This window comes from Enhydra lutris, unplaced genomic scaffold, assembly GCF_002288905.1.
Source record: "Enhydra lutris kenyoni isolate GAN:26980312 unplaced genomic scaffold, ASM228890v2 scaffoldscaffold20, whole genome shotgun sequence".
NCBI lineage: Eukaryota > Metazoa > Chordata > Mammalia > Carnivora > Mustelidae > Enhydra > Enhydra lutris.
The window spans coordinates 6,613,762-6,641,080 of record NW_019154104.1 but is presented as its reverse complement, the minus strand read 5'-3'; the positions used below and the strand labels follow the sequence as shown (position 1 = coordinate 6,641,080).

General features: G+C 39.2%; 1 protein-coding gene across 5 annotated transcripts in view; it reads left to right on the top strand.

The window, feature by feature from the left end:
- The first annotated feature begins 7,966 nt into the window (after positions 1–7,966).
- Positions 7,967–27,319, top strand: part of LOC111148710 (tetratricopeptide repeat domain 8) — a 57,882-nt gene continuing 38,529 nt past the window's right edge. For 2 of the 5 annotated variants that reach the window (XM_022505506.1, XM_022505504.1), the window contains exons 1-2: positions 7,976–8,089; positions 22,339–22,368. In XM_022505506.1, the coding sequence (XP_022361214.1) occupies positions 7,976–8,089; positions 22,339–22,368 (144 nt within the window). Of the gene's footprint in view, positions 8,090–22,338; positions 22,369–27,319 lie in introns of all 5 variants that reach the window. The other 3 variants (XM_022505509.1, XM_022505507.1, XM_022505508.1) reach the window with 2 other exon arrangements.

Here is a 27,319-nt window from a genome sequence, read left to right as displayed (position 1 = left end):
GGAAGGAGATAAAACACTGCAGCCATGGGACATCACATGCAAAAGCATGGAATGCTGAAAGTACATGAAGTGTAGAGGGAATAGGAGAAATTCAGTGTGGCTGGAGCATCTTGTACACTTGAAAAAATACAAGTTGCACATTTAGCAGAGGGTGTGGGGTCTTGACTAACATGAGTTCAAATCTTGGTTCTGCCACAGACTAGCAGAATGACCCCTCAAACAACTAAGTCCAAGTCTCTGTCTGTTCTTTCTTTGTAGAATGGGAACAATAATGGTACCAAGCTTGCAGGGTTAGAGGGGAGAGTTAAGAGCATGTATAGAACCTAATATTGTGTCCAACCCACCTAGAGTAAGAGCTCAATAAGTGATACCATTGTTATATTGGTAAATAGATAATCTGTTAGTGGACTCCTACTTTTTTTTTTTTTTTTGTAAGATTTTATTTACTTATTTGAGAGAGAGGGAGAGAGAGAGCCTTAGTGGGCAGGGGAGGGGGGAGAGGGAAAGGGAGAAGCAGGCTACCCTCTGAGCAGGGAGCTTGATGTGGGGCTCAATCCCAGGATCCTGGGATCATGAACTGAGCCAAAGGCAGAAGCTTAACCGACTGAGCCGCCCAAGCACCCCAGTGATTCCTACTTTAATATTGAGTAGCAAATGCTACTTACATATTGCTGAGAATTGTTCACTTTATGGCTTTTTTCTAAACTTAAAAAGTAGAGTAAGTCCCATGCTTGTGCTAATAATGAACTCAGTTTTCAGTAGAATCCAGAACTATAAAAGTATCACTTCTCCCTAAGCAAAAAGAGTGTAAACATGTTACTTCAGCTCATATCCATTTTAGAAAAAAATTTCTATTGCAGAATTAGTGGTTTATCCAACTACCTGTGGTAGAACACTATAGCTTAAAAAATCTTACAGTATCTAGTATATGGTGAACCACAATAAAGTATAAAACTTCTATTAATGCAAGCATATGCATGTGGCTTTGCAAGCATTTTAAAATCACTTGCATGAGTGAGTGTTCCTTGAAAAGAATAACCTAATATTCCTGTGTCTATTTCTTAGGTCTGATTCTTACCTCAGCCAATTGCACTCAGATTTCCTTGTCTTTTCTCTCTTGACTCCACTGAAATGACACTGACAAATATTGTAAACAGATGACTAATAGACAAATCTGGTAATTAATTTTTTTTTTTTTTAGTTTCCATAATCTCTTGTCAGAATTTAACATGGTTGAACTGCTTCTTCTTTTTCGAAATTCTCTCTGTACTTTGGTTTCATGATATCACACTCTGGTTTTCTTATATCTGGTTTCTTACATGCCTGATCAATTCTTCTTTGTATGTTTTATCTTTACTTTTTCATTATTGGTTTCTTTTTTTTTCCTTTTCTTTTTATTAGTTTCAGAGGTAAAATTTAGGGATTCATCAGTTGCATATAACACCCAGTGCTCATTACATCCAGTGCCTTCCTTTATGTCCATCACCCAATTATCCCTTCTTCTCACCACCTTCCCTCCAGGAACCCTCAGTTTGTTTCCAAGAGTTCAGCATCTCTTATGGTTTGCCTCCTTCTCAATTTTCATCTTATTTTATTTTTCCTTTCCTCCCCCTATGTTCTTCTGTTTTGTTTCTTTAAATTCCACATATGGGTGAAATCATATGGTATTTGTCTTTTTTGAACAGACTAATTTCCTTTAGCGTAATACCCTCTAGTTCCATCCACGTCATTGCAAATGGCAAAATTTCATTCTTTTTGATGGCTGAGTAATATTCCATTGTATATATACAACACATCTTCTTTGTCCATCCATCTGTTGATGGACATCTGCATTACCTGTCTCTTAATGTTGGTGATCTGCAGCATTCTGTCTTTGGTTCTTTTCTTTCTCATTCCATTAATTCTCCATGGGGGATAATCTCATCCTCTTTGTTGCCTTCAATGAGCAGATATATAATTATATGAGTCTCAAAATTTATCTCCATCCATGAGCTCTTTCCATGGCCTCTTATATGCATCTATTTCCAGTTACTGACAGAATATCTCCATCTGGCTGTCCCAGAGACAATAAAGTCAATATCCCCCAGTCTAAATTCAAGCTCTCTCTCTCTCTTTTTTTTTCTCAACCAATTCCTTTTCCTTCACTCTGATCTTGATGACTCTACCCATTCACAACCTGGAAACCTGGGAGATGGACTAGCTTTCTCTCTTTTCTTAGCCAAATGCCCTTCACCTGTTCCATGAGTGTCCAAGTCCTACTGATTTTATTTCTTTAATTTTTTTTTGCCTTTCTGTCTATGCTTATTATTTCTAGCATCTTGTACCTTAACTATTGCAGTAGTATCCTAAGTAATCTTTCTGCCTTTACTATAAGTCTGTCAAGTTGTTTTTATTCTCTGGTAAAATTTCCCTGGTGGCTTTTTACTGAATGTGCAAACTATTACATGATGTTCCATACTCCTGAGGATCTGGCTTCAGCCCACCTTTTCTTCTTCCTTCTTTCCACACCTTCTTTCCTGATCACATGATTTCATGCTGTTGTGAAGCTTTTCCTTAGCTGCTGACTGCAGAGCCCTTTGCCAACTACGGAGAAGAGATAAAGTTGCCCAGTCCTGAGTCTTCACTTGTACTCTTGTCCCCTCATAGGTTTATCATGGCTCCCATTTACTTTTATTGTACTTATTTGTTCCCATGCATTAGTCATTCTGTATCCCTGGCATCTCATAATATGGAATCAAGAAATTTTTTTGTATAAATTTCTTTTTTAATTTTTAGATTTTTTTTTTTGAGCGAGAGTGAGAGAGAGCACCAGCAGTGGGGAGGAGCAGAGAGAGAGGGAGAAGTAGGTTCCCTGATGAACAGGGAGCCCAACTAGGGACTCCATCCCAGAACCCCAGGATCATGACCCAAGCTGAAGGCTGACGCTTAGCCAACTGAGCCACCCAGGCACCCACTCATAAATTTCAGTAGGTATTTATTATGCACTTTCTTGAGGAACTGGGGAAAAAAGAACACCCTCAATTTCTTCAGTATTGTCTCAAAGTGCTCTTTCTCTAGCATGTAATAAATGTGCCTGACTGAAAATTGAGGCAATCCTTGGTTGCATATGTTGTTGGTTTCCATCCCAATGTGTTTCTGTGATCTTTGAAAAGACAATGTAATTATGCCTTACCTAAATTAAATTGGCTTGATCTCTATAAGCATCCCGTAAGATAGTCACTACGTCATCATCATCAGTGTTGCAGTCATCATCGTCGTCCCCATTTTATACGTAGTGGAGAAATGGCATGGTGGCCTCTAAGTACACAAACTGGTAGGCAATCCCACAAGTCCTGGAACTGAAAGGTTCATAGACCAAATTAAAATGCTCAGATCATCTGGTTTGTTGAATCAACTTAAAATCTACAGTGAGAAGCAAAGGGAAAGGGAATTGGGTAGGTTAAGAATTAACACAAATAGGAGGAAGGACCACATTGCGTATGGGTTGCTCAAGGTTCCTATGTCCTGACTGTCCTGACTATGTCCTGTCTTCGCACCACTTTCCTTTACTGCAGGCGGTGTGGTTACAAGAAGCAGAGTTAAGGGCAGGCAAGAAAGTTCAAAGATGGAAGAAGGTTTGTGGTGCCAATATATGCTTGCTCTATTGGAGAGATGAAGAGTCTATTAAAATATGCATGGCTACAGCTATAGGTCTGTGATAATCTGGTGAGCAACAGTACATATCTTATTTTATTTTATTTTATTTTTAAAAGACTTTATTTATTTGACAGAGAGAGAGAGATCACAAGCAGGCAGAGAGGCAGGCAGAGAGAGGGGGGAAGCAGGTTCCCCGCTGAGCAGAAAGCCGGATGTGGGACTCAATTCCACGACCCTGAGATCATGACCTGAGCCAAAGGAAGAGGCCCAACCCACTGAGCCACCCAGGTACCCCAACAGTATGTATTTTAAGCAGAGGGCAAGTGTGCTAGAATGGGTGATACCAATGGGTGGCCAGTTTGAGTTGATAAAGCTGATCCATGCTTTATGCGTATTTAAGGTTTATTTTGCTTTCCATCTCTTTCTATCCACAAGTAACACTTTCATTTTTTTTCATCCTTTCAATGTGTTTGACACATAAATGTCTGTTCTATGTTTAACATGTCCTATAGGTCTATAATATACTTACTATCTATAGTTAACATTTCTTACGAGTTTCATCCATCCTGTTTATTTTTCTTGTCCTTTAACGCAGAATCAAAAATTCTAAAAGAATGCAGTGAACACACATCATATAATAGATGAAGCACATATCTGGGGCATAGGACCATTACATCACTTGCCCAAGATCCCCACATTTAGTGCATGGAAGAGTCAGAAGTGCAAATATAGGAAATCTAGCTCCAGAGCCCACTTCTTAACCTCTTTCCTATATTGATTCCTAATTTGCCCGAGAAAACACAGCTAGCAAGTCTGACCTCAAATCCACTGCACTTTCCACTAAACACTCTTTATTCTAAGTGCCCTTGGGGCTGGACACCTCTTTTGTTCATCTCTGTGTTCTTTTCAGCAAGCATAGGGGCCTATACAAACATTTGTTGATGAAGAGAAGATTCCATTTTTAACTTTGCTTTTCTTTTGGTTTAAGTTTAAATGGCCTGAATAATACCGATTTAAGATTTAAGAAAATTTAAACTTTGGCTTTTACAGTTACATTATCTTTGGCATTTGACTTTAAACCGAATTAACCGAAAGAGGTATCTAGTTGCTGGAGAGCAAAAGATAAGGATCTAGGTACTGAGATCGAGCTCTGATTGTGAAACTGACTCTTTCAAAGGGATTAAGTTATTTCTCCGTGCTTCATTTTCTTCAGTAGGAAAATGGCTCTAGTAATTCCTATCTACCCTTTTCACTAGGAACTGTTATTATTCTTCCTGTTACTATTCTTCCTGTTACTGGAACGCCATTTAAAAAATGGTTTCTGCATTATGGATTAAAAATTATAAAAAATGTAATAAAGTCTATCTATACATTCATGTAATCGATTAATATATTTACATGATTAAAAACTAACAAATGTTTACAACCTTTTAAAGTCACAGTTTATGCTACATTTGGACATGCTTCACATCCTGCAATTTGCTAAGTAATATACAATTTTTCTCATCCATTTGACTTTTCTAAAAGAAAAAAATTAACAACCTTCTGAAAGAAACTAAGATGAATTCTTGTGGCCCTAAAATATTTTTAATGCCTCTTTTAAAATTCCATACTTATTTATATACTTAGGTATTTATTCATTTATTTTTCCCACTTACAAAAACCTTATTCTGTATAGGAAGTTGGCAGTACTCTCAATATACACAAGACCGGGGTGCCTGGGTGACTCAGTTGGTTAAGCGGCTGCCTTCGGCTAGGGTCATGATCCCAGGGTCCTCAGATCGAGCCTGGCATTGGGCTCCCTGCTCAGCAAGGACTCCTCCCTCTCCCTCTGCCTGCTGCTCTGCCTACTTGTACTCTCTATCTGTCAAATAAATAAATAAAATCTTTAAAAAAAATTAAAAAAAAATGCAAGACCATGTAGATCTCAACATGGATTTCAACTCTGCCTGTTTATTAAGATTGGCCAGAAAACTTAAAAAAAAATACTGATGCTTTAGCTCTATATCAAATATTTATTTGTTTATTTATTTACTATCAAACCATTTAAAAAATTATTTATTTATTTATTTGACAGACAGAGATCACAAGTAGGCAGAGAGGCAGGCAGAGAGAGAGGAAGGGAAGCAGGCTCCCTGCTGAGCAAAGAGCCCGGATGGGGGGGCTCAATGCGGGGCTCAATCCCAGAACCCTGAGATCAGGACCTGAGCCAAAGGCAGAGGCTTTAACCCACTGAGCCACCCAGGTGCCCCTACTATCAAACCATTTAATTTAGAATCTCTAAGGATGGGATTTGGGCATCTGTTTTTAAAAGATTTCCAGACATGCTACAAAATACTTGACCAGTACTCTTCAGAATTGTCAAGGTCATCCTAAATAAGGTCTGAGAAACTGCCACAGGACCAGAGAAGGGAAGGGAGACATAGTAACTAAATGTAATAAGGTATCTGAAGTGGGATCCCGGAATGGAAAAAGGATATCAGGGAAAACCTACTAAAATCAGAATAAACTGTGGAATTAATAGCAATGTGCCAATATTGATTCCTTTGTGGTGATTTATGTACCACAGTAATATAAAATGTTAACAATGTTAACAATAGGGGAAATTTAAAGTAAAAAATTTCGTTTAAAAATCTGTCTAGGGGACCTTATTTGGGTCATCAGTTGAGTGGCTGTCCTCGGTTGGGGTCATGATCCCAGAGTCCCAGGATCAAGCCCCACATCGGGCTCCTGGCTCAGGGGGGGAGTCTGTTTCTCCTTCTATTCCTCACCCCGCTCTCGTCCTCTCTCATCTTTCTCTCTCAAATAAATAAAACATCTTTTAAAAAAAATCTGTCTAATAAAGATCTGGAGTTGAGAATTACTTAGATACCATCTGCTTACATTTTATCAGAAAACAAAAAGTCCCTTTGAAATACTGAGCCCAATTGCAATTGGCAGCATATGCAGTCCTAAAGCCGGACTCCCAGAAATGGTAGACTGCTTAGGACAGCATACATTTCTAGAGGCACTTTGAGGGAAACAAAAATAGAGTAATTACAATAACCGTAACTATTTGCTTCTAAGATGCAAAATTTGAGAAAGACTGCTTAGTAAAGGAGAAAAAAAAAACTACTCTTATTAACCCATTTCTCAGGTTAGAAAGATAGTTTTAATATCTATGAAAGATAGAAATATCTGGATTAAATATAATGTGTGCACTATGGTACTTTAGCAGTTTGAGAGAACTGTGGGTGATTTATCTTTGCTAAGGAGATTTAGACCTGACCAGAAAGTTCTTCAGTATCAAGTTAATTTTTTTCTCTCTTGCTTCTCCTAGTCCTCCATAATGAAGTCTACCTGGATTTAATCCGGTCACACTTCTTTTTTCATAACCATTAAAGATATTTGTCATCTGTGTAAATCTCTAGAGGAAAGTCAGAACTGAGCCTAAAGAAATCATTCTGCACAAGTAAGCATTTGACAAACAGTAATTGCTTGGAGACGGCGTTTCAAAAAGCTCCCTTTTAATTTTTTGTGTTGCGTTATTTCGTTTGTAAAAACGTCACCAATTTATAATCCAGAATCTGTACGCATTGTTGAATGAACTGTATTAACAGTCTGTTGTCACCCGGATTGCAGTCCGGCTTCCTAACTTCATGAGACTTCAGGTAAATAATTTCTCTTCTCTGAGCCGATTTCAGTTTCTCTTACGTAAAATGCGTCGTTTGGACTAAGCCGTATCCAATGCCCCTTTTTATTTGAACACTGAGTTGTTGTTGTTGTTGTTGTTGTTGTTTTTGAGGACTTGAAGAAACAAACTGGAGAATTTTAGGATGTAGGTCTTTGGGTTCTGGTGGACAGTATGGTATTGAAGAAACTGTTCTCATGGTTGTGAACATGAGAACACGTGAAGGGTAAATGATAGGGGCACGGATGCATGCACGGGAAGAGTAGACAGGGACTCGTATGAGGGTCAACTCCTGCGACTTCTCTCAGATTCGCAAAGTAAGCAGAGCGTTCGGCTGCTAGGCAACCGCTCCTCCCCAGCGACAGTGGAGGGCCCTAGTTGTAGGTGTCTAAGTCACTACCTCTTCATTTATCCATGGCGCCCTCTTCTCGAAATTAATGAAATATGTATCCTTTAAAAGTACACCCTCTTTGCAACCAAGGTTTGGCAAGCCTTGTAGCTGTGTTCTGTTCGAGTCGGGTTTTCATTTTCCTGATCTCAGGCGCGATGCGGCCACCCCTCAAGCAAGGCCCTTGCCGCCGTGTTGCCGGGCAGAGCGGGACGCCTCCTGCTCCCGACCCCGCCCACCTGGCCAGGGCCCTGGTCCTTCGTGGGCCGCCTTCGGCCGCCATGGGCTCGGAGATGGAGCCGCTGCTCCTAGCCTGGAGCTATTTTAGGCGCAGGAAGTTCCAGCTCTGCGCAGATCTGTGCACGCAGATGCTGGAGAAGTCCCCTTACGACCAGGTACCAGCCGGACCCTGTCAGCCCTGTGGATCTCAGCGAGAGGCAGAGGGCACTGGGGGGTCCCCAGGCCGCTGGGTGGGGGCTCCGGGGAGGAAGGCCCAGGGCGAACTTGACCGTGTGGTCAGCATAGGCATCTGGAACCCCTTCGAACCCGTCTGGCTCGTCCTTGTTGGCGGCGTTCCCGAGTCCCCGCGGGACTCTCGAGTGCAGTGCCATGGCCGCCCCTCCTCGAACTTGAGCAGTCCCTTTCCTTTACGGGTCCCTTAGAGGAACACTTTAAAAATCCCGAATTTTACTTTGGTGCAGAACTTTGATAAGTCATTTATACTTGCATATGGATGGGCTCTGAAGTTGGCTGCGTGTGTATTATTTATAAGACAGTGATGTATAAACAAAATCTGTAACTTCTCACCTCTTCGTGAAATAGCTGCTTTTTCTTTTTTCTTTCTTTTTTTTTTTTTTTTTTTTTGGACCAAACGTTGTGATCTCTCCACTTCATCTTAAGATTGTTTTCCAAGAGTGAAGGAGGCTTTGATTCTGGGGTATGAGTGCATTTTGAGAATAAATACAAGTTAGAAAAATGCAAATCTAGGAGGGGAAGATGAGGGGGAAAGGCCGCTTAAAAGAAGGAATGATGACCGTGGTTTTAAGAGAACTTAAGTAAACTATTACTGTCCTGCAGTAATAAGATGAAGTAAGATATTAAAGAGGGAAAATGGTCATATACTCCGGTGCAGGTAGTTCCTGGAAGAGGCAAAATGGAGAAAAAAGAAGAGCAGAGCTGTGGCAGTTTGTCAGTGCTTCTGGTAAAAGCTGGTTTTCCAGCTTTTCCTCTAGTGGTGTTGCCCTGGAGATGTTAGAAAAAAAAAAAAAAAAAGGGAGGTTGAGGGGAGTTACATAAGTGCAGGCATATGTGTGAACACTGTTACTAGGCTCTGCCTTAGTTCCCAGCAAGTGGCTGGAGGATAATCTGTTGAGGTGAATGTTTTGACTTTTAGATAGATAGAACAATCCTAGAACAATCCATGCTAGTGGGAATACAAAGCTAGATTCTTTTGTGTTTGTTCATGTTAGTTAATAGGATTCCGTTTCCATGGAGAAACTTTTTTTTTTTTTTTTTAAGATTTATTAAGAGAGAGAGAAAGAGAACATCTGGCGGGGAGGGGAAGGGGGAGCAGAGAATCCTCAAGCTGACTTCCTGATGAGTGTGGAGCCTGCTGTCTGGCTAGGTCCCTGGGACCCTGACCATGACCCCAGCCAAAATCAAAAGCTGGTCACTTAACCATCTGAGCCACCCAGCTGCCCCAGGAAGCAATTTTCTAAGTGTATTTTTTGCCACAGTAGTCCTACTGATGCTGCTCAAAAAAAAAAAAAAAAAAAAAAAAGATTCCACAATTGAGTATGTCTGGGAATGTTACAAAATCATGACCCCTTCACATCTGTACAGCAAAAGTTTGTTAAAACTCTATGTGATGTACCAGACATTGTTCTTGGCACAATGATTTACAAGTACTTTACATGGTGTTTCTGTTTTTCCATCAGTTTAGGGCAGTTTCCATTCTGTGTTCCACAGAGTAATAGTCCCAAGAACTGTTCAGTGAAAGGAAGTTTCCTCAGTCAATGCATTTGGGAACTGTACATTGCCTACTTAGAGATTCAAGATTCATACTAAAGGCCCTGGGTCCTGAAGAAAAGGAACTTAATTTTGCCCAATTTTGATTAATACAGTAATTCTGAAACTTATTTTTAAAAGTGGGCAAGGCTAAGATATCTTCATTGTTATACTAGGGAGACGCAGTCTCATGGGGAAACACTGTTAAAGGCAAAGCAGCACTGTTTTTATTAATGGTTAAGCTCCTATAATCTTGGGGGACCTGGGTGGCTCAGTCAGTTGAGCATCTGCCTTCAGCTCAGGTCATGATCCCAGGGTCCTGGGATTGAGTCTGGCATCAGACTCCTTGCTCAGCGGGGAGTCTGCGTCTCCCTCTCCCTCTGCCACTCCCCCTGCTTGTGCTCTCTCTCCCTCTCTTTCTGTCTATCAAATAAATTTTTAAAATCTTTAAATAAAAAAGATCCTATAATCTTAGTAACATAATCATAGTGAATTCACTACAGTACTGTGCCTGTGAATTCAGACTTTGTGCTAGGCACTGTGATCAGAATTTTGTATGTGTTCAATTAAATTACCTTTTGTTGAATGCTTGTTACTTACCAGGCACAAGTTGTGTCAATTACATGTATTTCTGTGCTTGGAATAACATTGCAAAGTAGGTAACAAAAATAATAGCTAACGTTTATTATTTACTCTGTGTCAGGCTTGGTTCTGAGGATTTTATAATTCATCTCATTTAATCCTTGGCCATTTTAGGAAGTTGGTACTATTTCCACCATTTTGTAGATTGACTACACTGGGGCACAAGGTGAAGTAATTTGTCCAAAATTACTAAGCTTGTAAACCCATTGTCTTTATACTATGCTGCCTCTTTGGCCCTTATGTAGCCAAATTTTTCCAAAATGGTGTGTTTCTCAACATTTCCCAGTACATTTTCCCATCTACTGTGCCTTTTTCCAGATTTTAGCTAAATGGTAGAGAATTTTGCCATATTTATGTACTTGGATTAAAAGCTCTGGAAAGTCCTGAAGGAAGGAAACCAACGAAATTTGATTGAGACCATATTCTGAAACTTGTGTGATCTCTGGCGCCTTTTGGGGGATGGGGCAGAGGGACAGATAGCTCTCATATCATCTTGGAGAGAGATCATTTTGCAAAGTGCAGGGCAAAGCAGCAGTATTTTCATTAATGGTTTAGATGGGGCTGTAGAGATCTTCTTTCCTTTTTATCTAGGAAGAGTAAGATAAAGAGATTAAGGACTTTACAACTCCTGAATTAGCAGCTAAATAAGGTAAGGGCTTGGGTCTTTTTATTTGGTTTCTTATACAGCTCTCATTAGGCCTCACGGACCCTCTTGGTGGATTAAAGACTTGTTACAAAGTATATTTGGTAGAACTGTGATTTTTGATAATGATAATGAAGAAAAAGACACAGGTTTCTATAGGGAAATATTGCTGTTGGCATTGGTTAACCATTGACATGGTTAAGATCATTAGGGTAGTAAGTCTTGTTAGGTCTAGGCCTATTCTATTGGCCTATTTGTTGTGGATTTGAAAGAATAGTCTATAATGTGATATAGTCAATGTCTAATACCACAGACATTAAAAAAAATGTTACTCTTTGTTAGTATTTTCTTGTTTTGAGCAGGGGTTGATATGTTCAGCTCCTATAAATATCAGAGTAGGCCTAGGAGATTCAGTACCAGATCTAGAAGAAATTGATGATATTCCTTTCCTTTGTAATCCTTTTTATTTGTCTTGCTCAGGTAGTTTAGTTAAGTAAGAACTATATATATTGCCAGAACAATGCACTGTTTCATCAGGAATAGAAGTTTACCTTACCAAACTGGGCTTTTGATAGCTGGATAGGGCTGTTGAAAAGTTTATAGGGTTCACTCATGTTAGTTTTTTTTTTTTTTAAATATTTTTTTATTTATTTACTTGACAGATAGAGATCACAAGCAGGCAGAGAGGCAGGCAGAAAGAGAGGAGGAAGCAAGCTACCTGCTGAGCAGAGAGCCAGATGCGGGGCTCGGGGCTCGATCCAGGACCCTGAGATCATGACCTGAGCGGAAGGCAGAGGCTTTAACCCACTGAGCCACCCAGGCGCCCCATGTTAGTTATTTTTTGACTCAACCTTTGAACACTGTGCTTTTCCACTGTATGCTTTTTTAAGTAATTATTTTTAATTTTTTAATTTGAGTATAGTCGACATGTAGTGTTACATTAGTTTCAGGTGTACAACATAGTGATTCAACTTTTCTATATTATGCTGTGCTCGCCCCAAGTGTAGCTACCATCTGTCACCATACCATGCTATTACAATATCATTGACTATATTCCCTATGCTGTACCTTTTATTCCCATGACCTATTCATTTCATAACCAGAAGCCTCTATCTCGCACTCCCTGTCACCCATTTTGCCCACTCCCTGCACTCCTCCCCTCTAGCAACCATCAGTTTGTTCTCTGTATTTGAATCTGTTTCTGCTTTTTGTTTGTTTTGTTTTAAATGAAATCAAACGGTATTTGTGTTTTTCTGCCTGATTCATTTCACTTAGCATAATACCCTCTAGGGTCCATCCATGTTGTTACAAATGGCTTGCATTTTTTAAATTTTTTATTCTTTTTTAATTTTAATTAATTTATTATTATTATTTTTAAAGATTTTATTTATTTATTTGACAGACAGAGATCACAAGTAGGCAGAGAGGCAGGCAGAGAGAGAGGGAAGCAGGCTCACCACTGAGCAGAGAGCCTGATGCGGGGCTCGATCCCAGGACCCTGGGATCATGACCTGAGCCAAAGTCAGAGGCTTAACCCACTGAGCCACCCAGGCGCCTCTTATTCTTTTTTTTTTTTTTTAAGATTTTATTTATTTATTTGACAGACAAAGATCACAAGTAGGCAGAGAGGCAGGCAGAGAGAGAGAGAGGGAAGCAGGCTTCCTGCCAAGCAGAGAGTCCGATGTGGGGCTTGATCCCAGGAACCTGGGATCATGACCTGAGCCGAAGGCAGAGGCTTTAAACCACTGAGCCACCCAGGCACCCCGCCTCTTATTCTTTTTTTTATGACTGTGTAATATTCCATGGTACACATATACCACATCTTCTTTATCTGTGGTTATGGATATGGCTGCTTCTATATCATGGGTATTGTAAATAATGCTGCAAGAAACACAGGGGTGCATATATCTTTTCAAATTAGTGTTTTTGTGTTCTTTGGGTAAAGACCCAGGAGTGGAATTACTGGATTGTATAGTATTTCTTTGTTTAATTTTTTGAGGAACCTCTATGCTGTTTCCACAGTGGCTGCATCAACTTATATTCCCAACTTATATATTCTCAAGCACCAGCAGTGCTTGAGAGTTCCTTTACTGTATGCTTTTCTTAGCACAGATTTGTGTATTTTGTGCCCATTTGTTATTTCATTTTGGAAATATTTCCTGGTATGGTCTCCCTTAGTATGTAGAAATCTTGGCTTTTTCTATTTTTATTTTATTTTATTATTTATTTATTTTTAAATTAACATATAATATATTATTAGCCCCAGGGGTACAGGTCTGTGACTCGCCAGGTTTACACACTTCACAGCACTCACCATAGCACATACCTTCCCCAGTGTCGATAACCCCACCACCCTCTCCATACCCCCCTCCCCACAGCAACGCTCTGTTTGTTTTGTGAGATTAAGAGTCTCTTATGGTTTGTCTCCCTCCTGATCCCATCTTGTTTCATTTATTCCTTTTCCACCCCCCAAAACTCCCCACGTTGCCTCTCAACTTCCTCGTATCAGCGAGATCATATGATAATTGACTTTCTCTGATTGACTTAAGCTTTGCTCAGCATAATACCCTCTAGTTCCATCCATGTCGTTGCAAATGGCAAGAGTTCATTTCTTTTGATGGCTGCATAGTATTCCATTGTATATATATACCACATCATCTTTATCCATTCATCTGTTGATGGACATCCAGGTTCTTTCCATAGTTTGGCTATTTTGGATATTGCTGCTATAAACATTCAGTTGCATGTGCCCGTTCGGATCACTACATTTGTATCTTTAGGGTAAATACCCAGTAGTGTGATTGCTGGGTCGTAGGGTAGTTCTATTTTCAACTTTTTGAGGAATCTCCATATTGTTTTCCAGAGTAGTTTCACCAGCTTGCATTCCCACCATCAGTGAAGGAGGGTTCCCCTTCCTCTGCATCCTTGCCAGCATCTGTCATTTCCTGACTTGCTGATTTTAGCCATTCTGACTGGTGTGATGTGGTATCTCATTGTGGTTTTGATTTGTATTTCCCTGATGCCAGGTGGTGTCGAGCACTTTTTCATGTGTCTCTTGGCCATCTGGATTTCTTCTTTGTAGAAATGTCTGTTCATGTCTTCTGCCCATTTCTTGATTGGATTATTTGTTCTTTGGGTGTTGAGTTTGATAAGTTCTTTATAGATTTTGGATACTAGCCCTTTATCTGATACGTCGTTTGCAAATATCCTTTCCCATTCTGTCTGTTGTCTTTTGGTTTTATTAACTGTTTCTTTTGCTGTGCAAAAGCTTTTGATCTTGATGAAGTCCCAATAGTTCATTTTTGCCTTTGCTTCCCTTGCCTTTGGCGATGTTTCTAGGAAGAAGTTGCTGCGCCTGAGCTCGAAGAGGTTGCTGCCTGTGTTCTCCTGTAGGATTTTGATGGATTCCTTTCTCATATTGAGGCCCTTCATCCATTTGGAGTCTGTTTTTGTGGGTGGTATAAGGAAATGGTCCAGTTTCATTTTTCTGCATGTGGCCATCCAATTTTCCCAACACCATTTGTTGAAGAGACTTTTTTCCACTGGACATTCTTTCCTGCTTTGTCGGAGATTAGTTGACCATAGAGTTGAGGGTCTATTTCTGGGCTCTCTATTCTGTTCCATTGATCTGTGTGTCAGTTTTTGTGCCAGTACTATACTGTCTTGATGATGACAGCTTTGTAGTAGAGCTTGAAGTCTGGAATTGTGATGCCACCAACTTTGGCTTTCTTTTTCAACATTCCTCTGGCTATTTGAGGTCTTTTCTGGTTCCATATAAAGTTTAGGATTATATGTTCCATTTCTTTGAAAAAAAAATGGATGGGATTTTGATAGGGATTGCATTAAATGCGTAGATTGCTTTAGGTAGCATAGACATTTTCACAATATTTGTTCTTCCAATCCAGGAGCATGGAGCATTTTTCCATTTCATTGTGTCTTCCTCAATTTCTTTCATGAATACTTTATTGTTTTCTGAGTATAGATTCTTTGCCTCTTTGGTTAGGTTTATTCCTAGGTATCTTATGGCTTTGGGTGCAATTGTAAATGGGATTGACTCCTTAATTTCTCTTTCTTCTGTCTTGTTGTTGGTGTCTAGAAATGCAACCGATTTCTGTGCATTGATTTTATATCCTGACACTTTACTGAATTCCTGTACAAGTTCTAGCAGATTTGGTGTGGAGTCTTTTGGGTTTTTCACATAAAGTATCATATCATCTGCTAGAGTGAGAGTTTGAGTTCTTCTTCCGATTTGGCTGCCTTTAATTTCTTTTTGTTGTATGATTGCTGAGGCTAGGACTTCTAGTACTATGTTGAATAGCAGTGGTGGTAATGGGCATCCCTGCTGTGTTCCTGACCTTAGCGGAAAAGCTCTCAGTTTTTCTCCATTGAGAATGGTATTCGCTGTGGGTTTTTCATAGCCTTTTTGTTATTCAATTAAAACATTTAAAAATATTTATGTTGGAGTGATGATACAAATAATGAAGAGCTTTAGGAAGCTTAAGAAGTTTCATTTGATTAAGAACTTGAAAACTCTCTTTCCTTTCCTTACAACATGAATCCAGGATGGCATATCTGTATGGTTATGGCACAGAGTCTGCTACATAGGGGTTCTCATTATGTATCTGCTGAATGAGTGTATTGATTGTATTCATGTTTGTGTGTGTGTGTGTGTGTGTGTGTGTGTGTGTTTTAAAGATTGTATTGTTAAGGAATCTCACACCCAATGCGGGACTCGAACCTACAACCGCAAGATCAAGAGTTGCATGCTCTTCTGACTGAGCCAGCCAGGCACCCCTATGTATTTTGATGGCATTATCCATGTGTACCACCTTCCCTTCTGTTTACAAAGATCATCCTAGTTGCCTGAGGACCTTTGTGTCCTTCCACCCCCATAGGTTCCTAAACATACATTTACCTTTTCAAATAAGTGTAATTGCATTATGGACATTCTTAACTCATTTCTTGATTTGTTTTGTTTTTTGTTTTTATTATTCCCACCACAAAATAGAAATGGTAATTATGTGATGTGATAGGGGTGCTATTGTGTTCCACATGACAGATGTGATAGAGGTGCTATCATCATAATGACAATCATCCTACAATGTATAAATGTAGCAAGTGAACATGTTGTACACCTTGTTATTTTTTATTTTTAAAGATTTTATTGATTTATTTGAGAGAGAGAGAGCATGGGCACAGTGGGGTGGAGAAGGCAGAGGGAGAAGGAGAAGCAGACTCCCCAGTGAGCAGGGAGCCTGATGTAGGGCTCGATCTCAGGACCCCGAGATCATGACCTGAGCCAAAGGCAGGCACCCAACCAGTTGAGCCACCCAGGTGCTCCCACCTTATTGTTTTTTTAATCAGTTAAGAAAATTCTTCTTAGATTCCTCCAAGAGAGTATTTTTTTTTTTAAAGATTTTATTTATTTATTTGTCATAGAGAGAGAAGCGAGAGCGAGCACAGGCAGACAGAGTGGCAGGCAGAGGCAGAGGGAGAAGCAGGCTCCCTGCCAAGCAAGGAGCCCGATGTGGGACTCAATCCCAGGACGCTGGGATCATGACCTGAGCCTAAGGCAGCCGCCTAAACAACTGAGCCACCCAGGCGTCCCAAGAGAGTATTTTTGATAGTAGTTATCATCACGGGCATTTCTTATGATGCTCATTGTTTCAGTGGAGGAAGTTAAATGATGGCAAGATTACCAATCTATGAAAAGCTAACAGAAATGTGATCAGAGCAGAAGCAGATGGTCCTCAGCTCCGCAGTTAGCTGATTTATCTTCACATGTTCGTTTAGCCTTGTAGGCTTTTTTTTTTTTTTTTTTTTTTTTTGAGGCTTCTACATTTTAGAGTACTTTTCCCCCACAGCTCTTTGAATTACCATTCCTGTGCCACCAAACCAGTTTTAGTACAAATGAATGACTTTGAAGCAGTGTCTGGACACACGGAAGAGGAAGGAAGTTAAAATATTTTTTCTGTGTGCCAAATGGATTCAATTTTGCTCTCCTCCTCACCCCCTCCTAAGACAAAAATAGCTTTTGTTTAGGATGCTATTTTTCACTTTTGGTTTGCTTATTTTTGTCCCAGGTGAGGAGAACCTCTCTAAAGTGATTTATTATTTGTTCATCTTTCTTTAAGCTGGTCCAGGGAGCTTCTCAAAAATCCCATTTTGGTCCCAATACATTAGCCTTTTAGGATAAGCCCACTTCTGAGCTATTCCTTTTATTCCTCCTTTAAGAGATACAATTTTGGTACTATTAATCAAAAATATTTAAGTTGTGCCTTGTACTTTCCATTAGGACATCTGGATTTCATTTAATTTTGATTCTTGCCAAAGTCAGGGTAGTTAGCCTGGTCAGGGAGGTATAGCATGGAATAGCATGTTTCCTTAGAGTAATACATTTTTATTTGGACACAAAAGGACTGAAGGATAGGTTGACTGTAAGAACATGGTATTTGGTAATGGGGCAAGGTTCTTGAAGAAGATGGATTGTGAACTGTTTTTCCCAGGTACAGAATAGTGAGAAATAAGAAGGCAGGGTCTGTAAGCATGACTTTAAGGTTCTGATCTCTTGGGAATAAAGAAAGAAAGATAACTGGTTAATTTATTGTAGCTTCCCTGCTTAATAAAATACAGTAAGAACAAGAAATTCATAGAGAGGTACTATCTTTTTTCAAAGTATTCTTTCAATCATGATTGAACAAGTAGTTGTAAGTTGTAAGATACAAAAGGGAGAAATACAAAACGGTCTTCCTTCCACACAGCAATGTGACCCAGAGGGAATGCTTGCTGTTACAGCTCATGTCCATCATCCTGATTAGTTGCTTAATCTGATTACTGTTCTTTGTGTTCCATATGTCAGATGCATGGCTTTAAAACCAGCCCCAATTTTTTTTTTAGCTCCATTATAATTAAACAGTTCATAAAACATGCAGATTTTTCAGGCAGTGAGGTTTTTAAAAGACAGTATGCTTTTATTATAGGGTAGATTTCTGATAGATTTTCAAATTATTAAAATCAGTGATTCTGGGAGTAGGAGTGTTGGCTTTGAATGGGAATTCACATTCTCCTCCCCAATCTCTACTTATAATGAGAGATGATACAGAGAGGGGATTATTTTTTTTAAATGATTTGGAGGTAGAGAAAAGGCTGAAAGCCACTGGCTTAGAGGAAAGACATGGAACCAGGGGTCCCCAGTGAGCTACATCTTAGTAGTTGATTGAGACAACGATCTGGTGCTCCAGGCAAAACAAAACAAAACAAAACAAAAAACAAAGCCATCTTTCTGTATGATTATCTAATTTATTTCCTCTTTGGGGCCATGGAGACTCAGCCAAACTTAATCTTCTGATTCTTATACTCTGTGGAGCAGTTCATTTTATGAATTTGTATTCCCGCTGAATTATAGATTTACATTCCTACTTGGCTGCTTGGTCCCTAGATCTCCCCAAACCTTCTGACATCCATCCATTTCTCTGTTCTCTTACTTTTTTTTTTTTTTTTTTTCTTTTTCCTTCTTGTTACTGCTACTTTCTGAATAATGTCTCAGTAGTTTCAGAACAGAGCTGGGTCAGACTCATTAGCCAGAGTAAGTATTGGTGGCAATTAAGAAGTCACATTCAGAATTAGCTAGAGATTTGATTCCCTGAAGTAATAGCAACACCCTAAGAGAGAAAGCCTTACCCTGGGGAGGAAGGAGGGAAGCAAACTGATGTGAATTGAAGTTGATGCTAATGAGTATTTGCCGGTTCTAGGCAGTGTCACTGCTCCCTGTCCTCTCACTCACTCACTTTGAAGGAGAGTCAAAGGGAAGTCTTAATTTGATGTGCCACAACTGGGAGTTAGTTCTGCATTCTGAAAAGGGAAGTACTAGCGAGTTTGGTGCCTTTCTATTTATTATAGAATTGTTTATGTGACTGATACTTCTTATTGAAAGTGATAGCACCTTACATTTCATTAACTGTGATAGCATATGTGAAAAGACTCTGAAAATTATGAAATATTCTTAAAAATGCAAGCTTTTCTTTTTAAAACCCCCCCATAGACCCTACTGCTCCAATTTAAGAGGAGGACTAGGTTACAGAGATTGTATGATTTGTTCAAGGTCATGCAGCTAAGTGACTCCCTGAGGATCGAGCCCAGCTCTTCTGACTCTAGGGCTAGGCATGGTGATTCTTCTTCTTCTTCTTTTTTTTTTTTAAGAGAGGGGAGAGAGGGAGAAAGAGAAAGAGAGAGAAACTTGGTGGGGGAGAAGGAGAGGGAGAATTTTTTTTTCTTTCTTTTTTTTTTTAATTGTTTTATGTTAGTCACCATACAGTACATCATTCGTTTTTTATGTAGTGTTCCATGATTCATTGTTTGTGTATAACACACAGTGCTCCATTCAATCCATGCCCTCCTTAATACCCACCACCAGGCTCATCCATTCCCCCACCCCCCTCCCTTCTATAACCCTTGGTTTATTTCCCCAGAGTCCATTGTGAGAGGGAGAATCTTAAGCAGGCTCTAGCAGGCACTAGCATGGAGCCTGACAAGGGGAGCCTGACACAGGGGTTGATCTCACAACCCTTAGATCATGACCTGAGCTGAAATCAAGAGTTAGATACTTAAAAAAATAAAAAAAAAGAGTTGGGCACTTAACTGACTGAGCCACCCAGGCTCCCCTAGCCTCAACTGTGTTGATGCCCAGGGAAATAATCTGCTAGACCAAATGAACCTGACTTGTGGTTCCCTATTTGGATGGATTAATTTAAATAACAGACTCACAGATGAAAGTCCCAGTGATTAAAAAAAATTTTTTTTGCCCTATCTCTAAATTAAAAAATCCTGACTCTTCCTTCTTAGTCCTGCTACTCCTGATGGATCTCCAGTCCAGACCAGCCATACCCAGCCTTGGTCTCCCTCACCATATAGTAGCCAGCTTTCATGCCTTGCTATGATCTGATATACTCAGCAAAGTTCAGGCTCTTGAGCCAGAGTGTCTGGGTTCAAATACTGCCTATACACTGCCTATATACAGATGAGTGTTTTCTGATCTGTAAAATGGAGATGATAATATGCCTCAAAGGGTTGTTGTGAGGGTTCAGTTCATTAAAATATGGTAAGTGATCACAAATGTTAGCTGCTATTGTCTCTAGATAGCTAGAGAGATTTCCATGCAGGATCCATGCCATTTCCATGCAGGATCAATATCATTGATATTTTTCTGAAAGGATTGTTGGTAACCTGGAACGCACCTGTGAGGAAAGTGTTCAGTGAAATTGATGACAAAGTGATGTTGAATATAGTTCATAGATCCCTGGTACTCAGTTATTTCCAGAATAATCTCCTTCCCTTTTCTCTGACTCCCTTCTTATCTCCCATGTATTCTATTTTCCCCCTCTCCTTCCAAGTCATATCTAACGGGCCCCTAACTTGAATATAGCATTTGATACATTTTACTGCAAGGTATATAACTCTGCGTGCCTTCCTCATAGAATGTTTTCAGCACCTAGCCAGGAGACCAGCTATGTCAGGGACATGCTGTGGGACTAACGTGTTCTCTGCCTCACTCCTGGTTCTTTCTCCTTCTCCCATCTAAGCAACCTCACCTATCTGTCCACCTTCCCATCCTCTAGGCCTCTCATTGTCTTCTCTGACCCTCTCATTGCTTGTCATTTCCCCACATGCTTTACCTGTGTGGTAAGTCACAGATGTGTTCCTGTGGAGCAGAAGAACCCCAGGGAGCACAAAGATCTTTATCAGTGAACAGAACACCGAGGCTGAGCTGGTGGTTTGAATTTGGGCCACTGGAAGCATCTTCTTGCTCTTGGCAGAATAACAGGCATCCAGCTTTTACTTAACGATTAGAGGCTTCTAGCTCTTATACCTGTTTTGTTTTCCTTTCCAAGTATTATCTGCAGTCACCTCTGGTTAACGTTTTCTCCCTTTTCTATATGGACTTATCTTGTACTCTCCTACACTTTATGCTTCAATCCTGCCTTATTATGTCCAATTCATTTTTTAATCTCTAAGATGTGCTGGCAAGGAAGAGCTCTGGCTTCCTTGTGTGACCTTGAGCAAATTATATGACCTCTCTGAACTGGTTTCCTGATCTGTCAAATGGATAAGAACATTGACCTGCCTCCCTCCGGTGGTTGTTATGAGACTTAAATGAGAGACATATGTCATACAGACATGTCCACAAATAAACAGAAGAAAGAATAGACAGGGTTATGTCTTCTGTCATCTCTTTGCCTGTATCAGTATGTTTAAGTATGGGCTGTGAGTTCTAAGCAATCTGTACTTTTCCAGATCTTCCTTATACATGCTGGAATTGAAAACCTCCAATTGCCATGTATTCTTAGTTGCTGTTTTGTGTTTGGTTCAGCTGCTTTCCAAATATTCTCTAAATCCCACCCTCTGAGGCCTTTGCTTTTCTAGCCTAGCTTAACCTGTGCCTCTCATGTTCCTACTGGGTGTCATGCTACAGAAATTGCTTATCTTTGTATGGTGACCAGATGGCTTACACATTGCTTGTGCGCATAATATATTCTTAAAAGAATATTTAGGGTATTCTTTCGGCTTTTAGAGCTATAGAAAGCAAGGCAAGGAAGGATCTTTTCTTTTTCTTTCTCTATTTTGTTTCTTAATAGCTTCCCTAATAAGACATGCCGCCAACTGAGTGTTCAGTGCAGGTTGCTAACTGTAGATACATAAATGTAGATGTTTTGTTAAATATATTTGTTACAACTCTGACTTTTTCCCGGTGGATTTCTATTTAGTTTGAACAGAAATAACCCTGAGTTTATTAACACCTGACACTAATATATGTGACATAGTCTATTTATAAACATTTCTCAGAGTGCTTGCAGTGAGAATTAATTTTTTTCTCTTCAGGCACTAATCCCATTATTTATATGTGGAGCAGAAGGGTTTATAGTATGTGGATTTTCTTCCTCCTCCCCAAGTGATTAAAGTCTGAATGTTTTAACAACCATGAACTTATTTTTGAGTATAAAGAAATGTTCCCTTGGTATAGTTGTAAAATTATTGTAATTTCTGAGATTTTGTGTCTTCATTAAATAAGTGGTTAAGATAACTTCTCTGTGCTTTAAATGAGGTTAGAATAATTAGAATTTCCTACTTGGAGAAAATTCAGCACTTGTCAGTGTATATTAATTTTACACTAATACCAATATTAGTATTAGTATATCCAAAACTCTTGAAAACAGTTGTGGGGAAAGATTAAAGTTAATATTTGAATTTTTACTGAATGAGTTTAAGTTCACCTACGCATACCTAATTAGTCACTAAGACTTTATTTTAGAAACCGTATTTCTTAAAAATGTTTACTACCTTCTTAATGCTTTCCAGGAACCAGATCCTGAATTGCCAGTGTCTCAGGTAAAGGTTTAGTTTAGCAACCTTTAGTTTAGAGAATACTATAATTTCAATTGCTTACTTCGTCCTATAGATTAGAAAACTTGCTGCATATCTATTAGTGCTGTTATAAAACTAGCCATCTCTACCAGACATTCTGTACCTTTTTATGTAAAGTATTATATTTCCAACATTTTTGGATGAGTAGTCTTATGGTCTTAAGACTTGGAGTTTAAATAGAAATGACCAATATTGACCAGAGGATGAGAAAATTAGAGAAGGAGGCAAGGGGAATCAGGAGCTTAGAAAGCGAGCAAGCCAAGAAGTCAGCAGAACCCCAGGTGTCCAAAAAGACCATGATGGATAGGACAGTGTCTTGAGTAAAGATTAGGCTAACTCTGCTTGGGAAGAGTTTGGTTTTAGAGAGCGGTGCCTGCCCCCATGAGGAAGAACGGAAGGAACACTACTGGCCAGATAGCCATGTCTACCAAATTCTTGCGGGATAGGAGGTGGCCAGAGAGACCTGCTAACTGGATGAGACCCAGTGAATGAGTCTGGAGGGAATCCAAGGAGAGGAGGTGAAGCTTTTAACTCCGAGGGTTTCTAGTAGGTCTGGGAATAGGGTGAAGAGACGAAAGTGCTATAAATCAGAGAGCTTCAGTGTTTCCAGGTGTTTGCCCCACCACATGACAGAGAATTGTAACACTGGTTTTTAGGTAAATAAACAGTTTGGAACCTCATATGTGGTTCATGTGAGTCATCATCCAAACTTGTAGAAGAAGGCAAGATACAAAGTACTCTGATAGAGGTCTGTGTGGCAGTAAACAAGCACATAAATGGTTAGAAGGTAGCACTCTGTTCTTGAAAAGAATTTAAACATTGTCTGCAGTGTTCATAATCATTACCAAATTGATAGATGGTACAGAACTGTTTTTTGCATAATATATGCACAATTCGTTTGAGAAGGACCTAAATTATAAATAAAGTAAGTACTGTGTTCTTTGTTTTCAGTAATTTTGGAAGATTTTGTTAAAATTAAATTAAAACACCAATAATTTGCACTGTATGGTTTTAAAACTGTAAATGGCATTTGAAAGTTTCCAGCCAGCGCAGGAACTTGATGAAGGATCTGTATTTAGTATTGCTTTTCTGTTCCGTTACTGTACACTGAATTATCCACTGGATAGTGATCTAAAAGAATAAAAAGGGAACAAGTCTGACAGGATTCTTTTGAGCTCATTATTCACACATATTGCCTTCCTCCTTTGCACATTTTTACAACTTCAAAATAAATGAGGCTTCACAATAACAATTCAATATTTTGTGCCTCAGTTTTTCATTTTCATAGAGTAGGCAGAGTGTCAAATGTTACTGATTCTTATGATGGCTCAATCAGGTTAGACACACTGTTCTTTGGTGGCCTTATTCTAATAATAACCCAACAAAATTGTTTCTTTTATGTCTTAAAAGAGTGGCCTCAAATTCTGTATTAAAAGGAACAGGACAATTTAAACATGTTTTGCTCATTCACTAGAGTTTTCACCTTGTTTATTTTCATAACTAAAATTGGATCAACCTCACAGAAGATAGTACAAGCAAAGCATTACTTCCCTGATGTTAATACCTCAAGAGTAATGTCCTGTAGACTGCCTCAGTAGGCGAAGGAGATGGGATTATGTTTCTCAGACAAAGAAGGACATAACTGACATGATGATTACTTGCTTAGATTGGGAGAATCTGTGCTTTTCCCTTGAGAAAAGTTCCGACACTTCTATGATTTTTGTTGATTTCACAGTACTTGCAGTGGATGGGTATTCAAGTATATTTACTACATGGCCCTGTCATTTAGTAACAATTTAAACATTATCTGGTAATACCAATTTATGTTTTTATGCAGATCCCAGGGGCAGTTTGGGATCATCCATTACACTTTGTTATGCAGTTTACTTTAATCACTGATTAGTTTTGAACTTTTTTTTTTTTTTTTTTAATTTCAACAGAGGATTTTAGGGTTGTAAAACATACTTGGCTTGTTTCCAAAATAAAATTTTTAATTTTTTTTTTTAAAGCCAAAGCCCCATCTGCTGTTTTCATCAAAACCCTAAGAATTGTTCACATTGCCAAGAGCAGTTCTTTGAATACAGTCTGATGTTTAATCAAGCAGTGGTATGTGATTTTCAAGGTCATTTTTGTTAGGACAGAAGGAAAATCAGGAAGATTAATATTCTCAAATACTGATGAAATTTAAAATTAAGTAATGTTTAAATAGATTTTATTATAGATCTTTAAATATACAAGATTCCCATCATTATTTCTACTTCTGAAGAATTAGGTTCCAGAAACTGAAATAAATATAGATCTCTTTACCTTTTTTAAAAAGTGAATTCTTATGGAATCACATTTTTAAAAAGATGTGAAACATTTATTCATTTGGTGGGGAGGGAACAGTGGATTTACTTCCTTTTGTTTTGCTTAGCCTAATATTAAAAACAGTTGCACCTTCTTAATATTTAATAGTAGGTAGATGGATGTCAGGAAGCATGATGAAGTAGACTGTAACAGTAGGTACATGCAAATTGTTAAAAAGATATATGCAGGGATAATTAATGCCCAATATATAAATGATACTATAATAATTAGAACATGGCTTTTAGAAGATAGATTTGACTGGGACTCCAAGTCATAGTTTTGAAGCTTCATGAGCTCCTCCTCATCAGGATGAAAGTCCATATACCTCACTGTGGCATCCAGGGTCCATCATCAGCCCTTTGCCTTTTTCTCCAGTTTCTTCTCTGACTTCTGCCTCAGCCCGAACCTGATTCAACCATATACCAACTAATTTGGATTTGCTAAACTTGTCATGAGCCTTCAAGCTAGCCTGTCCTGGTCCTGTTGCTTTGCCTATCACATGCTTTCAGTCTTGGCCACTAGCAAACTCTTTTCTCCTACCCTTCCTCCACCCTCCAGCAGCTGGGTGCCACTCTCTGCCTTCCCACAGTATGCTCCTGACTTTCATTATTGCATTTGTCCAACAACACTGAAATTCGTGTGAGCTGGGAGAGCTGTGGTTTACTCATCTCTGTTCCCAGGACATGGCATGTAGGTAGCAGGTGCTCCCTAGTAATATGGGAGTGAACCAGCGGAGCCCACATCTTGCTTTACTGTTTCAAAGAAAATGCTGCAGTCCTTCCTGTCCACCAGGCTGCTGAACAAGCAACGCCCTCTTGAGAAATGAAATCCATCAGATGCTTGCAGGGCAGTATGAGCCATGGGGACTCAAGATAAATCAGGATTACTTATATCCATCTTTGAAGTTAAATTAAACCATTAGTACAAGCAAGGGATGACTTCCCTGACCATACTTGTATAGATCTGCCAACCTTCCTTGATCTTTGAGGATTGAAAACTTCCAATTGTTTCCACACTTTAGTGGCTCCCACAGTTAGATGCAGTTCCAATTGGAATTTTTTTTTTTTTTTTTTTTTTTACAAATTCTTTGATTCTGTGTTCTGCTCATTCAGTTGTGTTAAATCCACACAGTTGAAACATTTTATTGTAAGTTATCTGATGAGAATCCAATAAACCTTACCCAGGAAAGTATAAGCATAAAAAGCCAATCATCTAACCAAATATAATTTCATTTTAGGAACCTAAGTATGCAATGAAGGCAGCCTTCTTTATTCCCATTAAAGTGAAAGCATAAAGATTTTCTTCTTTCCTTAAAAATTTTTGTCTGCTATATGCATTCCAATTGTTTTAGCCCACAAAAGGATCTCTGCTTTTTAATTCCTATAAAACTATTTTCTATACCACAAACCTGTCACCTATCATGCACTGCTTTGCCTTGACACTTAATTCAGATGGGTGATGTGTTCAGGGAAATTAAGATCCAAGTTTTAATCTTCTCGTGTTTCCTTTTCAGAACCTAGCCCAATGCCATGTAACTAGGAGGTGTTCAGTAGATATGGACTGAGTGCGTGAGTGGATGAATGCATCTTGGGTTCTTGATGTGAGGACTTTTTGGACCTCTGTAGCTCTCATCTGTTCCTCTCTCAGTCCCTTTGCCTTTCCTTCAGCCTGCTTCACAGCCTGATGTGTGAGCCCTCCTTACACCATCCCCCAAGTTCCCATGCTGCTGCTTCCTCTGTACTATTAGAGTCAATTCTGTGCTTCTGCTCAAGAGTTGCCTTCTTCCCAGCTCCTCCACTGGACAAGCTTTATTGCTCTTTGCTTCTATTCTCTAGTGAAGCAGAAAGGTAAACATTTCTGATAAAGCCATTTTAAATGTTTAAGAAGATATTTCACTGTGCAGACCTTGACATCTAATTTCTCAAGGTAGAACAAAGCTGATATTTTCCAGATTCCTTAATTGCCTTTTCTGTCTCCCCCACCTCCACTTTCTAGCAGGTTTTCTACTGGCTAGATCCCAAAGCAACCAAGATTGTGTTGATTAGTTATTGGGAATTGGGAGATATTGATCTTAGTTCAAGTCAACATTTTTGGAATACCAATGTGTGCAAAAACCGTAGGTGTTATGGAAAATTCAGAACTGAACAAGGTAAAAAGGATTATGTTCTGGGGGAAGGGAGGGCTAACCTATGCCCAATAATTACAGTTTCTCGAGTATGGTAAGTACATATAATAGGAGTATAAAGAGAATGCTCTGTGAGAAAGACAAGAGGGAAGTAGGTTTAGAGCTAAATCATCGAGAAGGTCTTCATGATGGACTCTGGTCCTGAAGGGGGAAGGCAGAAAGAGCACTGTGGTCGTAGCTTTATTAATTTGTTTTCAAATTACTGTTCTAGTAAAATTTTCTCTTAAGGTCTTCTTTTACTTATAAAAAGTCATGTTAGAAGACTACCAGGTAATTACAACACCTTTATTTACTAGGTAATTGATCTAATGGATGTTTCTTGATCAGGCCCAATGGAAACTTAGACAATAATAAAGATTCTGTAGGCAGTACTTCTAATAC